This window comes from Phodopus roborovskii, unplaced genomic scaffold (assembly GCF_943737965.1).
Source record: "Phodopus roborovskii unplaced genomic scaffold, PHOROB, whole genome shotgun sequence".
Classification (NCBI taxonomy): Eukaryota; Metazoa; Chordata; class Mammalia; order Rodentia; family Cricetidae; genus Phodopus; species Phodopus roborovskii.
In genome coordinates this window covers 68,993-84,670 of record NW_026125575.1, presented here as the reverse complement: position 1 = coordinate 84,670, position 15,678 = coordinate 68,993, and the positions used below count along the sequence as shown (strand labels likewise).

The 15,678-nt window shown below is 33.0% G+C and overlaps 1 protein-coding gene across 5 annotated transcripts in view; it reads left to right on the top strand.

The window, feature by feature from the left end:
- Tmem196 (transmembrane protein 196) overlaps positions 1-11,166 on the top strand; it is a 45,641-nt gene extending 34,475 nt beyond the window's left edge. For 2 of the 5 annotated variants that reach the window (XM_051177818.1, XM_051177814.1), the window contains exons 2-5: positions 2,670-2,726; positions 7,159-7,413; positions 8,546-8,619; positions 11,007-11,166. In XM_051177818.1, the coding sequence (XP_051033775.1) occupies positions 7,159-7,413; positions 8,546-8,619; positions 11,007-11,013 (336 nt within the window). In that variant the 5' untranslated portion in view covers positions 2,670-2,726 and the 3' untranslated portion in view covers positions 11,014-11,166. The remainder of the gene's footprint in view (positions 1-2,669; positions 2,727-7,158; positions 7,414-8,545; positions 8,620-11,006) is intronic. The other 3 variants (XM_051177817.1, XM_051177815.1, XM_051177816.1) reach the window with 2 other exon arrangements.
- Positions 11,167-15,678: the final 4,512 nt, after the last annotated feature.

Sequence of the window (15,678 nt, the reverse complement as noted above, 5' to 3'; positions counted from 1 at the left end):
AATATGTATATCATGTTCTTAAAGTTACTTCCTGCTGTCTGGGGCATTACATCTTTAGGAGATTCTGGTTAATTGTCAAGTCCTTGAAGAGGTAGCTATATAATTTGTTGTCTAGTCCCTGTGTAGTTGGAAAATGCAAGGCTTGTCTCAAGTCCTGCTTAGAGCAGTCTGTGAAGCTGGACCATCTCAGCTAGCCACCTCAAAATTGTTTTGAGCATAGTCCAAAGCTTATCTTTAGTTGGTGTTTGTCAGCTTATAGTGTTACCATTGTCCTGGTGGAATTGTTGTTGTGGGGCACCATCTTCCTTTTGGAGATTTCAAAGGTCACTGTTAGGTGTCATCATCGTTCACTGCAGAAAATTGGTAGATAGTCAAACTTTTTTCTAGAATTGGTTACTACTCTGCATGACCACTAATATCATGACAAAAACTTTAAAATACACACACACACACACACACACACACACACAAACACACACACACACACACACACATATATATATATATATATATATATCTTAATTTTTTGAGATAATATTATGAACCAAAGGATTGTGAGATTTGTGGCAATAAATAGTCCTTAAATATTGGCTTTTCTTCTGTCTTGTATTAGGTGACTCTGCTGACATGAGACAGAGATCTTGGATTTTGCTTTATCAAGCATGCTTGGGTTTAGAAAAGAAGAGAACCACACTCTAAGTTTAAGACAGGAGCTCTTCAACTGTACTTCAAATTTCCATTATTTTAGATACCATAACTAAAATAGCTATTACAGAAGGTATTTTAAATACTCAACTGAAGGTCCTTAACTCCATCCAAGTTAAGTGGCAAGATAGGAAGGAGAAATTTCCTTAGATTTTGATGTCCTAACCAAGTGCCTGGAATAGAAAGTTCTGCTTATGCTTTTCTGGACCTTTAAGCTTTGCTGTAAAGAAATAATGGCAGTATATATAGATTTCAAGACAAACCAAGGAACACAAAACTGTGCTGCTACCAAATTATTTGAAGAATTCCAGGTTGATTAACAGACTAGTTAGTGAAATTTGAAAAGAAGGATAAGCTTAGACTTTGAGCTAAAGCTTGATGAACTAAAGTAAAAATAATTTGTCTAAACTAGAATTGCTTGAGCATAATCTTGTAGCTTGTGGGGTAAAAACAGTACAAAAGGCCAAGGTATATTTTTGTTCATGACATTGGTTTTGTACTCAGAAAATATTTCTTAGTTCTCTGAATTTATACTAAGTTGTTTTCTCCTTTATGATTTGAAAAAAAAAGAAATGTACATATAAACATTAAAAGTACTCCATGTTAATTTTTCTATAAGATATTTGGAAAGATTATTTAACTTATTTGGTGAAATTAATGATCCTTATAATCTTCGTTATATCTAAGATCTTTATCCAGTTTTTATGTATCTTGTGCTCACTAACTTCTCTTGCTACATACTACCTGGTTTATAACACCCTTTTTCTCATATGGGAGAGTCCCTTTCCCATGCCCATTGTTTTTCAATATATTTCTCATATGCATATTATTTCAGGGAAGAATTAGAAGATTTTGGTATGTATTTTGTAAAAATATATCCAGATACAAAATACTTATTTGAAACTACTTACATTATTAGCTATGACTTGAGAAATTTTGACATTTATATTACATTTATTTATGTAATTTGTGTGTATGTTTGTGTGTTTGTGTGTGTGTGTATTTACACATATGAGCATCAGAAAACAACCTGAAGGAATTGTTTCTTTCCACTATGTGAATCACAGGAATTGAACTCAGGTTGTTATGCTTGATTATAAGAACCTTACTCACTGTATAAAAACAAAACAACAAAAAAAAATAAAAATCAAGTGGAAGAGAGTTTCTTAGAAAATTTAAAAACATTAATTTTCTTATTAATTATTAATTATTTTACTACATGGTTAGGCCAACTCAAATAGGAACAAATTTGTATTCAAACAGCCCTAAATATTTCTATATAAATTAAACTCTTGATTATTTTATCACACAAAATATCTTTATCATGGGTAAATGATTTAATGTAATTGATTTTACAAAACATCTTTGTAGCCAGTTTCTTATGTATGTAAAATTGTATGCCATTAATTGATTCTACTGTTTGGGTTATTTGAACATGTCCAAGGAGACAATCTTTCTGTCAGAATGATGTAGTCATTGTATCAAAAAGAGAAATATGAATAATGTCTATATGGAGGATGGTCTCCTTGTTTGATGTCTAATATTTTTATCTAGGTTATTTTCCCTGTCCACATAATAACTTATTGAGGTCTAAGTGCTTACTATGAATGAATGTAGTATAACACATTGTCTCTGAGAAATTAGATAAGGAAATAACAGTTAAATGAATCAATAGTAACAAAATTCTAGTTTGTTTACTTCACTTTTTCTTCCTGGTGGTAAAATGATTTAAGTTTTGCTTAAGTCTCACACTTAGCTTTTACAATAAATAATGAATAAATAAATAAATTTTAGCCTTTGATATTCTACAACAAGGTAATTGGGGGAGGAGGGTTGATGGGAATCTGAAACATGTAAGCTTCCTGGGAGCAAGTGTCATGAATGGATTATAACGAGTTAAAAAAAAAAAAAAAACTAATCTTCTCCTCTCTATGTAAATACTATAATTCTGTTTTCTTTTGCAGTTTCTTCTTTGTGGCATATGTGGAATACTGTGCGCCAAAAAAAAGTCAGGACTTGTTGTAAGTTTTTTTCCTTGTTGTATCCTATATTTTTAAAAGATTTTTTTGTTTATTTATTTACTTATTATGTATACAGTGTTATGCCTGTATGTGCACTTGCACACCAGAGGAGGGCACCAAATCTCATTATAGATGGTTGTATCCACCATGTGATTGCTGGGAATTGAACTCAGGACCTCAGAAAGAGCAGTCAGTGTTAACCTCTGAGCCATTTCTGAGAGAAACTAAGAAGCAAATTTTGAGCTTATTGTTTCAAAGAAAACTATCAATAACATTAGAGATAATAAAATATATCAAAGTCCCTAAAAAGCTTTTACACACTCCTTAAATACTTGAATATTCAAACTTTAATATTTGCTATGCAAAAGACTCTTTACATTTTTCCACTTAGAGACTCCCAGGCTATCATCTGGCTCCTTCAGGCAACTAATAAACATAAAAATTATTCTGTGGGAAATTGAACTGTTTAAATATAGTTCTGAGCCTAAGGATTGCTTACTTTTTTTTTTCTGTAAAGCTAATTTTGCAAAGCACAAAGAAAGCTGTGGTGCTATGGTTGCAGTCAATTCATTTTAAAGATTTATTTAATTCATTTTCATTACTGTGAATACATATATAATCATTTTCAGATTTTTTTATTGTACTATCAAAGGATTCTGGGATAGGCAGCATGCTCCTTATTAACTCTGATATTGTCTGTAAAGAGGCCCTATATACTGAGGTGTGGACTCCTTTCTGCCCTTGTGACATTTTGAAATGGAAAGGAAGAAAAAGACATACACTTTTGCTAATTAGTAACTTTAATTACACAAGGACACCAGAGAATGTTCTTTGACCTCAAAAAATGTTTTCCAATGACAATTCAGGTATGGGATCAGAGCAGTAAGTGAGGGTCCTCCTAGTCTTGTTCATTTTCCATCTTTCTTTAATGTCTTTCTTTGTGATGGTATCTATTTATGAAAGACAGATAAAGCAGTCACTATGACAGTCATGTGCAAAATAAGAGTTAAATATTTGAAAGTAATGAGAACATTTAGGAAAATATGTTTATATTTCTAGTTGGCATCTATAATTCTTCCATCATTCTTTAGGTGTGGCCTTTATTCTTTATATACTTTTTTTATTATCAATCTCTGTTATGGTTGTATTGGAACAACTTGCTTGGAGAATAAATTAAAAGATGACAAAAATATTAAAAGATGACAAAAATGAATGAAAGGCATGGAAGGAGGAAAGTGGATGATTTAATTTTTAAGGAGCTGTCTTCACTGTCTTTCTAATTTTCTTACAAGTTATTTATTTTCATTTATTTATTTGTTTGTTTGTTTTTTGAGACAAGGTTTCTCTGTATTATTTGGAGCCTGTCCTGGAACTAGCTCTGTAGACCAGGCTGGTCTCAAACTCACAGAGACCTGCCTGCCTCTGCCTCCCGAGTGCTGGGACTAAAGACATGTACCACCACTGCTCAGCTCTCTTATAAGTTATAAAGGTAACTTTTTTGCAAAGTTTCCATGTAACTATGTTACCATTAAACAGTGCATTATCTTCCTGTATTTTCTGAAATCCATAAGTGGCAGGTATTCCCAAGGATTTCCAGTTGTATGGTAAATGTTTCACAGCATGTCTTCTTTACTAATGTCTCTTCAGTATAGAATCCCTTGCCTAATGGGGTTTTAAATATCATATTATTAAGAGCCTGGACACTAGTCGGGGAATGAATAGATGAGAGCAAGAAAGATACCATAATAGAGGGAGCCTCTATAGGTTTGAAGAGAAAACTGACACTAGAGAAATGTTGAGAGATGACCCCAACTAAGAATCTGAGCAATAGTGGAGAAGCTACCTTAAATGCCCTTCCCTTATAATGAGATTGATAACTAACTTATATGCCATCCTAGAGCCTTCATCTAGTAGCTGATGGAAACAAAAGCAGACACCCACAGCTAAAAACTGAGCCGAACTCCTTGAATCCAGTTGTATAGAGGGAGGAGTGATGAGCAAAGGGGTCAAGACTGGGCTACAGAAACCCACAGAGACAGCTGACCTGAACAAGGGGGAGCTCATGGACCCCAGACTGATAAGTGGGAAATCAGCATTGGACCAACTCAGATCCCCTGAACATGGGTCTCAAGGCCTGGGCAGTTCTCTCCGTCTGTAGTGGGTGGGAAATGGGATGGGAGGGCATGGAAGGATGAGAGGGTGAGGGAATTGGGATCCATATGTAAAATAAGAAAAAGAGTAATAAAAAGAAAATAGTAAAACAAAAATCACAAAAAAGAACCTAGGCACTAATTCTAATACTTTAATTCATAGGGAACATTTTTTTGCAGTGCATATCAATACAGTATTATTAACTATTAAAGACAATGAGAATAATGTTAGCAGACACATAGGTGTTCCCAGAAAAATAAATATTTCATCTATTTTAAAAATTAGCATTCATTCACTAGTCGAAGGCTAGAATGTATGATCATTTAATATTGTCTGTATTTGATGAGTAAACATCAAAATATATGCTATACTGAAGAAACTGCAAGGCAAGTGAGTATCATTTAAAATAGGATGCAGATTGTTGATTCTACTTAAGTTTTAAAATATACATTGCCACTAAATGGAACAATTTTGTGATTTAGTAGTCAATTTTCAACATTATATTCAATCACATATACAGAGATTTTATTGTTTTATCATTAGGTTTTCAGTCCTGATGATAAGTATCTTGACATAAGCACAATAAGTAAGGCAGATTTAAGTTGGAGAAATGAAGCAAATGACTGGACTAGTAGAAATCTTTGCCTGTCAACCTTTTCTTAGTTCTGTTTCATAAATTCATGGCCTGGCCCTCTTCAAGGAATTTGCTTTCAATACTACTTGATAAATTTTTCCTCTCTCTACTCCTAAATCAACCTATTCTCTCTCTCTCTCTCTCTCTCTCTCTCTCTCTCTCTCTCTCTCTCTCTCTCTCTCTCTCTCTCTCTCTCTGAACCTCATTTGATATTGGCCCTGCCATGCTTAATATGTTAAACCTTAATACACTCAAAGGTATTAAAGCACAATTCTTTCTAATGCCAAAAGCTATCTCACTTAGGGCCAGTACTCAAAAATTACTTGTTGAATTCTGATAACTGTTGACAGCAAACAACATATTATATTGTAAAAAATGCTAAGTAAGTTATAAAGCTGTTTGTCCTAAACAATTAACACAACAGATGAGATCAATAATGTCCAGGAAGGTCTTTTGAAAAAGTTATGACTATTTTTCCTACTAGGTATCCAAGGAAAATGCAAAATTATTATCAAGACACTGTAAATGTCCTTGTTATGAAGTGTGTGTGTCATATCAATGGACAAGAAAGTTTTGTTAATGGTATAGCACAGTTGTAGAGTGTTTGCCTAGTGTATGAGTGGTCTTGCTTGGTCCTAAGAGCTGGGGAGAGGAGTGTAATTGGCTACTGTACTCCAGAAAATGGAAATATGAATGGATAATTAGTTAGTAATACCCTACAAAATATTCATTAAGTACCATAGGGTAAAATAGACCAGTTGCTTAAAGCAAATAATGTTATTATGAGTCAACTATATTTATTAAGTATTCACAGAGTATTTCATATACAGAAAGTATATTACTTACTATTGCCAAGGGTCCTCTTCAGATTCATTTAACATCTTATCCTTATGAATAGAGACCCATATGAAGGCAGTAGTAAGGTCAACAATAAAAGCCACACTCTGTTCCTTCAAAACAATCAAACAACACTTTTGAAAACAGCTACTGCATAATATTAACTGCGGTGTCACAGGGCAACAAAAGATTTGACTGATGCTGGTCCAGGTTATGGAAAGTCCCTAAGATGCCCATCTTGGGAAACATACGCAAAAGTAATGAGAAAAAAAAAGACTGAGGTAAATCTCCCAAGTTCACCTAGGTAGAAAGTTATGAATACTTAGATACTTAGAGAAGATGACAGAATGAAACTGAATTTAAGTCCAAGAATCTGACCTGATCATCATCCATTCTTCCAAATTATATTAGTGCTTCTTGCAGAGGACCTCTGGGAGGGATCAGGAAGGTGATGTCTGTTCCTCCCACAAAAAGCATGCATATCAGAGGTGGGTATTATTTTTATCGGGATCTAGCCAAAAGCTAAATGTATTTCTTTCAGAGTTTCATACGAGATACACACACACACACACACACACACACACACACACACACACACACATATATATGTATATCACTGGTTCCATTTTAGGAGTTCTATGATGCACTTCTTCTGCAGTGAGTCTGAATGGGGTCGCCACTGACAAGCACACCTGTTGTACCTCCTTATAATAAAAGATAACACACCCTCTTCTTTGTATGCTTACCATCCCTGGCCTGCAGCATCACGAGGCTATGTGTTAATACCTTCTTTCTTCTTCTTCTTCTCAGATGATACTCTTTTCAGCCTGCTGTATCTGTGGACTCATTGGAGGCATCCTGAATTTTCAGTTTCTTCGGGCAGTCACAAAGAAGACCTCATCTCTGTACCCACTTCACCTTGCTTCCATGTCTTTGGCGTGTATTGGGATTGGGGGCTGCACTCTGTCCTCCTGGCTCACTTGTCGTCTAGCCAGCTATGAGCAAAGGAGAATGTTCTCAGAACGGGAACATTCCCTGCATCACTCTCATGAAATGGCTGAGAAAGTGAGTTTTGTCATTTTGCCTCACACCGCTGCCATGTGATGAACACTACAATCTAGGTGAATCAATGTACAATCTTAGATCGCAATTTGGGAATCACATCTTGTAAGTTTGACCCTATCAGATTAAGAAGAGTTTTTTAAAATTAGTTTCTCTCTGCAATTCACAAGCACAGTCATTTGCACCAAAATTTTGTAGCCTCTGTCTATTCAAAACTGTAGCTCCTGAAATTGCATTTCATAAAATATTAAGCACCTTATAAATATGGATTTCATGTACTATTCTGAGAAAAAACATAAACTAAATACAGCCTCCACTTAATAATGCCATCTTTAGAAATCACATGAATTCTCTTCTTCAATGCATCCTTTGTGCTTATAAAGTAAATGTGCTTGATTATGTAAATTGGGTCCTCAAGCATAAAAGAGGGTCTTTAGTAAGGAGACAAAATCATTGTCTGTCAGTGCAGATATTACAACACGTATATAGCTTCATTGAATTCTCATCTACACTTCATGCATATTTGGATTGCTTTGTCTGTATTCTATACAATGTTGCTTGCATAATTGTTTTATGAAGCCTATTCAAACAGAAAGTTGTATTAGCTGCATTAAGAAATATTTAGTAAAGGAAGAGCTCTGTGTGTTTCAATTACATTTGCTATACATTTCTAAATTCACTTCCTGTTACTTCATCTATTGAAGAAAAAATAAACATCTGTAAAAATCAACTAAGATAATTATATTTCAAATTATTTCTTGAAAATAAAATTTTACAGTCATAGCTAAAAGAAATAGTATCGAGTTATGCATATTTCTTTATGATGTTATTTTAAAGTTAGCAAATATTTATTTTGTAGTTCATCTGCATATACTAAATATACATAAGGAGAAGAGATTTTCATTAACTGTCTCAAGAAAGTAATTGTGGACATTTTTGTACATGTCATTTAAAATAAAAAAATTGAGATTATATTAGAAAAAACTCTTATTTTTAAAATAGGTAACTAAATTAGAAGATAATTGCATATTGTGATAGTGGCTCCTTTATGCTGTATTTGTATGCTAGTATTATTTAGTTTTTCCTTGTATATATCTGTTCAATATTTATTGTATAATTGTTATATTTACATTAGAGATTGAGGGCTATTGAAATAACCGACTTGCCCAGCTGCCCGGTGGTGCCCCCGACACCAGAGTTACCTACAAGGTACGCTGACTTCTAGGGAGTCACCATGTTGTAATGTTGCTACAGGAAGCACTGCCTGTATTAGAAAGCCATGACGTCAGCGGATCAGTCTGGACTGATGCTGTATGATCCTCAAAGTAGCCCTTTTAGAAGGCCTACTCTGAGGATCAGACATTATCTACATGGCAGAATCTAACAACTTCAAAGGTGGTTTAGTATTTCAAATATTCAGCCTGCCCCTAAACATCCAAGCACAGTTTGCTTGGATGATTCATAATTCCCTTTATTCTTTGCTGCATCACATTTTTGACTCATTCACAGATGACACCTTTGTTTTTAATTATAGATGAGTCTGAATAAAGACAAACTGTATTTCTGTCATGACAATATTGAATGAACAGATAACCAAAGTTTAACATTAATATAGTAAAATGTGTGTAATGTTTCTATTTGTAAAACTATCTGATATACAACATTTCCCATATTTCCAGTTGTTAACAATAGTCAAGGCTCTTGTTTGGCCAAAGAGCCTAACTGGAAATACAGGAAGTTACATTTGCACCCCATTTGAAGGAAATATATTTACTTATAAGTATTTAAGTCTGCTCTTGCCTAAATAAGGAATATGGTCTTACAGAAATATAAATTTTCAAATGAGATTCATCCATTTAAAATTAACATTCACTATTATTTTCTATCAGTAATTTTACTGTGTCTGAGTTTGAGTGTCTTTAGTTAAGAATATTTTTGACTTTATAAGATTTTAGAAAACATTTTTCTTAAAATCTTACACTAAAAGATTGATACTCTAGTTTTATGTTATTTAGGCAATTTTTGTTGATTTTTTTTCAGTTGCAGTCTTTTTAGGGAATGGAAAAGGCAGCTGAAATTTTTATTTCTATGCACCTACTAAGAAGTTTTATTTCTTTTTTAGTAGAATAAATGAGAAAATCTGCTTCATTAAATTTTATAATAATAATTTTGGGAATTGGGTTTGGTTAATCATGCTATTACTCAGTTTTTATTACTATAACCTTAACACCAGCCCAATGACCCCTACATTTCCAGAACTGCTTTAACTGTGCTCATCCTTAGAAACAACAGAAACAAATTAGAAATGGGTAACAAGCAGGATAATATGAAAACAGTAGTTTTCACTTGAAATGTTTTTGCTGCTATTTGGAAAGTCAACTTGAAGTATAAGAATTGTCAGTCTTGGATAATAGAGAATTTTGCTAATACATAATATCTATATTGTATGCTAATATATTATCTATATATATTATATATATAGATAATATATAATATATATATTATGATAAATGTGAATGGGCTTTGATCTCATGACTTCTTGTAATGAAAGGCTTACCAGTTAACAAACAGAGCCTGGGAATGTGGCCCAGTTGGTAGAGTGGCTGCCTAGCATCTCTAGCATCTTGAAGACCAGGAATGTGATACATGCCTGGGTTTAAGGTGAAAACAAGATGATTGTAAATTAAAGGCCAACCCCAGGTACATAGTAATGTGTATCAAGCCTGTGCTGCATGAGATCTAGTCTCAATAATCAGCCAACCAACCTAACAAACAAACAAACAAACAAAATCTATAAACTATAAGAGTTCAAATAATCTAAAATTCATTTAAATATTTGCTATAATTGCAAATGAAACTCTTTATGCTACTTTATTTTTCATGTCTATATATTCATTTCTTCACAAGGATAATTCCCTGTTACTTTTTTAGTAATTATTACATTAAAAACATGTCCCAAGTTTTCATTGCCCAAGTTGTTTTATAGTGTATAAATGATAGTGTCATTATAAAAAATTTTCCTGGATAGGAATGATGGTTTACAACTAGAATCTTAATACTCAGAAGACTGAGGCAAAAGGATAGCAAGTTCTAAGCAACTGTGCACTGAAGTTCTATTTCAGTCCAGGTTACATTTCTAAATCCTTTTCAAAAACAAATGTCATTCTCACTGTGAATGTATTTCAGCTCATAAACAAAAGGAGCCACATTTTCATTTTTGTACAAACACCTGTAGGATATGTTGGCATTTTGTTGATGTGGTTGGCAGGAGCTGTGTATTGGCAAAATCTGATCACTTAGGCATCTTCATTATAGGTTAGTCCCTTCCAAAATGAGTTGAAAAGGGAAGAAACTTGAGCATGTGGAAAGAGAGTGAACTGATTTGTGTATATAAGTTTGGCTGCCACTTCAACATTTTCATATGATTGAAGATGCTATGAAATTTCATTTCCTAAATCACAGCAACAGTATCAATCATTGTCCTTCCCCCACCCAAAATGCTCTTCAGTAGATTGTAATCTCTGTTTTTCTATTAAGCATATCAATATCTGACTATGAAATTGAGTTTTAATTCACTCATATTATTTTGCTAACAGGAAATGACAGACAACATGAGCAATGGAGGACCACAACTGATATTTAATGGAAGAGTACAATCAATGTTTTAAAGAGCTGAACATTTTTCAGGTTGTTCATGAATCAGGAGAGTCTGAAGGCCTGGGAGCTGCAATTAAAAGATTTCTTGCATTTTCTGTTATTTCTCTTGAGCATCTACTAAAATTATTCCTTCTCAAGTTTGCCTCACTTACCCTGCAGCCTTTTCTATAGGGTGAAAACTTCCCAGAAATGTGGCTTAGTCTTTTCAGCAGACTGACCAGTTGTTCTGAAGAAGATTCTTCCAGAACAATAAGTGGAACAGCATTGATAAATGCCATATATAAGCAGCATTTGACTAGCATGAGCTTTAAAATTGTAATTGCATATTCTAATCAAGAACTAAAAATAATAACTGATGTCTTTGTTTTGAAAGACAAATGACTTCAAGTTTACTAAAAATCAGAACCTCAATAATGCCTTGTTGTAACAACATTGTAATTAATTTCAATTTGTGAGTGAATTACATTTCATAGTTTACTTGTAAATTACAAAAAGTACAGCATAAATGTAATTTTTTAGTTAAGGAATATTAATCTGTATGATATTTTTGCACTTTTGAACAAGTGAAAATATAATATAAGGAAAATAAATTCATTATGCTTTGCAGATTGATCTGAATGTTCATGAAAGAAGCTAAGAATAAAGCATGTGTTTATAAATAGGTGTATATATACTGTAAATAGAGAAAATACACACAGCATCTGTTTATAGCTACATGAATGTAAAAAGGTAATAGGAAAGAAATTGTGATGGTATGAGGGTATTCTACCAGTTAAAGGAAGCCCAATGCTCAAAGGTTTCTAAGTTTACATACATAATTTTTACTCTATTTCCTTCTTTTTCTTAAATATATTGTGGGTAGATAGAATTGTGGCTTACATGTATGGAGCTGAGTGACTTGAATATTGAAGCATAAATATAATTACTTTTTTGTTAGGTATTTTACAGTGATTATGGTGTTTATGTAAAAGTAATTATTAATATTGATGTTTAAATATATATATCAATCATATAACTTTGTTTATAAACAAAAATTATTACTTAGGATTATTTCTGATATGTTTCTTTCAAATAATTTTCAGCCCGATTAAACTATATAGAAGGAAAAATGATTTATCATTCTAAGTGAAGTTACCACTAGGTTTGCTATATTTTATTTAAGTGTCTTGTGTCCTTTGATGATTAATATTAAATAATACAGACTGGTCATGTTTGGAGAAGCACATACTCAAAGTATCTGAAGGTGTTTCAGTATAAGAAAATCGAAAGATAAACTGACATTCATATAGCTAGACTCAATCCTTCTCTTCCACAATGGAATATTAAAAAAGCAACTAGCAATGTGTATAAATGAGTAAATAGCATGGACTTTGAGATAATTCTGAAAATTAATGTGACAACATATAAAGTAATATTTTTAAATAAGTAACAATGCATTATATATTTTTATTACTTCCCCAAATTAAACAAATTTCAACTCATTTTTATGAGTTATTCAATTTCTTTAGTGCTCAGTATTATAATAAATTATAATCTTAAGCAAGACACGAGTTTTCATTGTGCTAACAAAACAGCAATAATTTGGTCTAAGGGTACCATGAGCCTTTGACAAAGTCATCATTCACCCTTTTGAGATAAACTCCTTAGAAAATTATGGCTTAACAGAAATAGCTGGTCCCTACTTGTTTTTGGTATAGTTTTGACTCTTCCTCACTTGTTTAGATACTTTATTGTCTGTTATATTACAAATAGTGTCCATAGATTCAATCTCAATAATGAGTAATATCACTATTCATTTTATGCCACACATGGGCATATTTGTCACTAAATATCTAAACTGTAAACTGTAAAAATCTTGTGTATATTATGGTTCTAACTAATAGATACATGAGGTAGCTTCATTTTTAAAGACGGAATCATTGACTCTAATTTTGGTAGCATTTCTCTGTAGACATGTTGTAAAATACAGCATCAAAATACATCACCATATTTAATGCCTTTGGCATTATTTTTAAAATCACATATTAAAAGATTAAAGTAGGCTATCACTACTTAGAAACACAATTAAAAAGAGATGCAAACACTTCAGTTACCTAAATATTCCACTGCGTGTGTGATTGATTCTAGACACATCATTATCTGTAATGATTCCAAACCTGGGTTTTCTTTACTCAAATTGGAGTTATTTACTTGGGTTATTAGGTGGTTCTTGAGTTAAGTGGGGGAAGTTAAAACATGAAAGTGATAGTGATTGAAATTTTAATCCTCACTCCCCCCAAAATGACAAGAAATAAAAATTATAGTTTTAGTACATACCTACCCTTGAGGAAATATAATGTGATACTAAATTAGAAAACATAAGTGAAACTTGTGTGGAGTATGCCTTACATACAAAAAGAAGAAGTTGTACTTTACTGGAAATTTAAAAATATATTTGTATATGTATATGTGTTCAATATACACACCACTGTTTTGATGTGAAACATTGTATGATGACTCCAGATGTTTATGTAATAAAACTGTATGCTTTGAAACTAAAGAGCCTATGCATTTTTTTTGTAGTACAAAAATGGTCTCTTCCAATAAATATGCAAATAAACTACTATCTTGTCAGGTTCCTGTGAATGAGGAAGAAGGGATTCAGAGCCATAGAATAATGGAATTCAGAAAGGTGATTATTTGACATAGAAAAGATGAGACCTCCTAATGCAGAGAGGTTGAGGATATTGAAGATAGAGGAAACAATAAAATTATTATAATAAAGTAACTATAAGCAAGACTGAGTTTACCAATTTCATATTTAAGAGATATCTGATGTCCTACTTGCATTTGTTTGTCAGTTGCCATCAGCATTTAGTGTGGCAAAGACTTATTTCAAAGACTGTCATTTATTTCAAGTCAATTATTTTTCATTTTGTGTGCTCTAAGTGCCATAAAAATGAATCACTTATTCTAACAACCAAACAGTATCTCACACATATTTATGCTTTTCTAGTTGGGGTAATAATACCCAATTTAGAAATGTTTAGAAAACCCTTGAACACAATTTTGTGCAGCCAATTTTAATGGTGTCCACAAATGCATAACTGACATGGTTAAATGACACATTCACCATTCTAAAGTATTATGATTTAAGTGTTCAATGTCTTCCTCAGTCCTTCTGCAAGTTCTTCCACAGTCACTAAAAATTCTACATGGATCAAACACATCCACAGACTCGTCAGAACTAGTACAAGCTAGTGAATGTGTCAGTAGAGCTGCCTACAGTAAAGCTGAGAACTGGCTTTAGAGATCAATATTTTTTTTTCTACCTTTAAATATCTGCCTGCAGAAAGATTACACTAACTCAGTAACTGTCAATGTTTGACAGGCAAAATGAGTTGTTGTGGCACTCCTTCTCCTGGAGAAGTTTAACCTTATGTCTCAAACTACATTTTCAAAGATTATTTAGAAAACATGTTTCAGAAACTTAGGGAGAATAACTTAAGTTACATTTGGTTAGATCACTGTTTCCAAATAAAATTTCAGAACATAGCATCACTTCATTCTTTTCTTTTCTAAGTAATCTTTCTCAAAACATATGTAATATTTCTCGCTCAAAGTGCATAACAGCCAAGAAATTCAATTACTCTAAATCCATAAATCACAAGTTGTCAGTTATTCATTACAGAGGAAGCCAATCAGATTGGATACTTAACAGCAGTATACAGAGTGACTTTTTCCACTCCTCTTGCCAGGAGAATGCTATACATTGGATATATGTCTCTGCCAGAAATTTATTTTCCAATGTGTTGTTAAAATGATGAAAACTATCTTGAGATTATGGCAGTTTAATATCATGTTTATTATCCAATTATACTAAAAGTAGACAAATTAATTTCAAGCATCACACCTTTGTACAATTGCAATTCTTAGAGGATGAAGGGCCATCTTTATTCTTTTTTTATGTCAACTAAATAATATTGATTTAAAAGTTGTACTTCATTTGTAGCTAAAGGATTCACTTCCCCTTCACCCAGTGCATTGCAAGCCCTTACCCAAATTTTGGCATGTTTTGCTACTGAGAATTTCCAAAACATCTTTAGAATTTCACAGAAAAGTCTAAAATGCCATCAAAAACATTTTGTTAACTATCAGAAATCAGCATGTGTGACCACTCCTTGCTCTTTGTTCCTCCAGCATACCAGAATACTGGTTTTCAAGCATCAGTTCATAGCATCCTGAGTAAGAATCGCCTGAAGGACTTTTATTTTGGATTGCCTTTTATTTTGGATAGCTCTACTGGCTTATACTTACCCTCATTCTGGACTATAAATAAGTTTAGCGTGAGAAAACATCTTCCCTAGTTTAGATTTTTGTCAGTTTGGCACAACCTAGAGTTACCTGGGAAAAGCAATTGTAATTGAGAAAATGCCTCCATTAGATTTCCTCCAGGCAAACTTGTAGGACATATTTTTAAATTAATTATTAGTGGAAAAGTACCCACTTCATACGGGATATTGCCAACCCTTCACAGGTTGTCTTGGGTGATATAAAACTTAAAGCAGGCTGAGCAATCCATTGGGAGCAAACCAGAAAGTAGCATTCTTCCACAGTTTCTGCTTCAGTGGC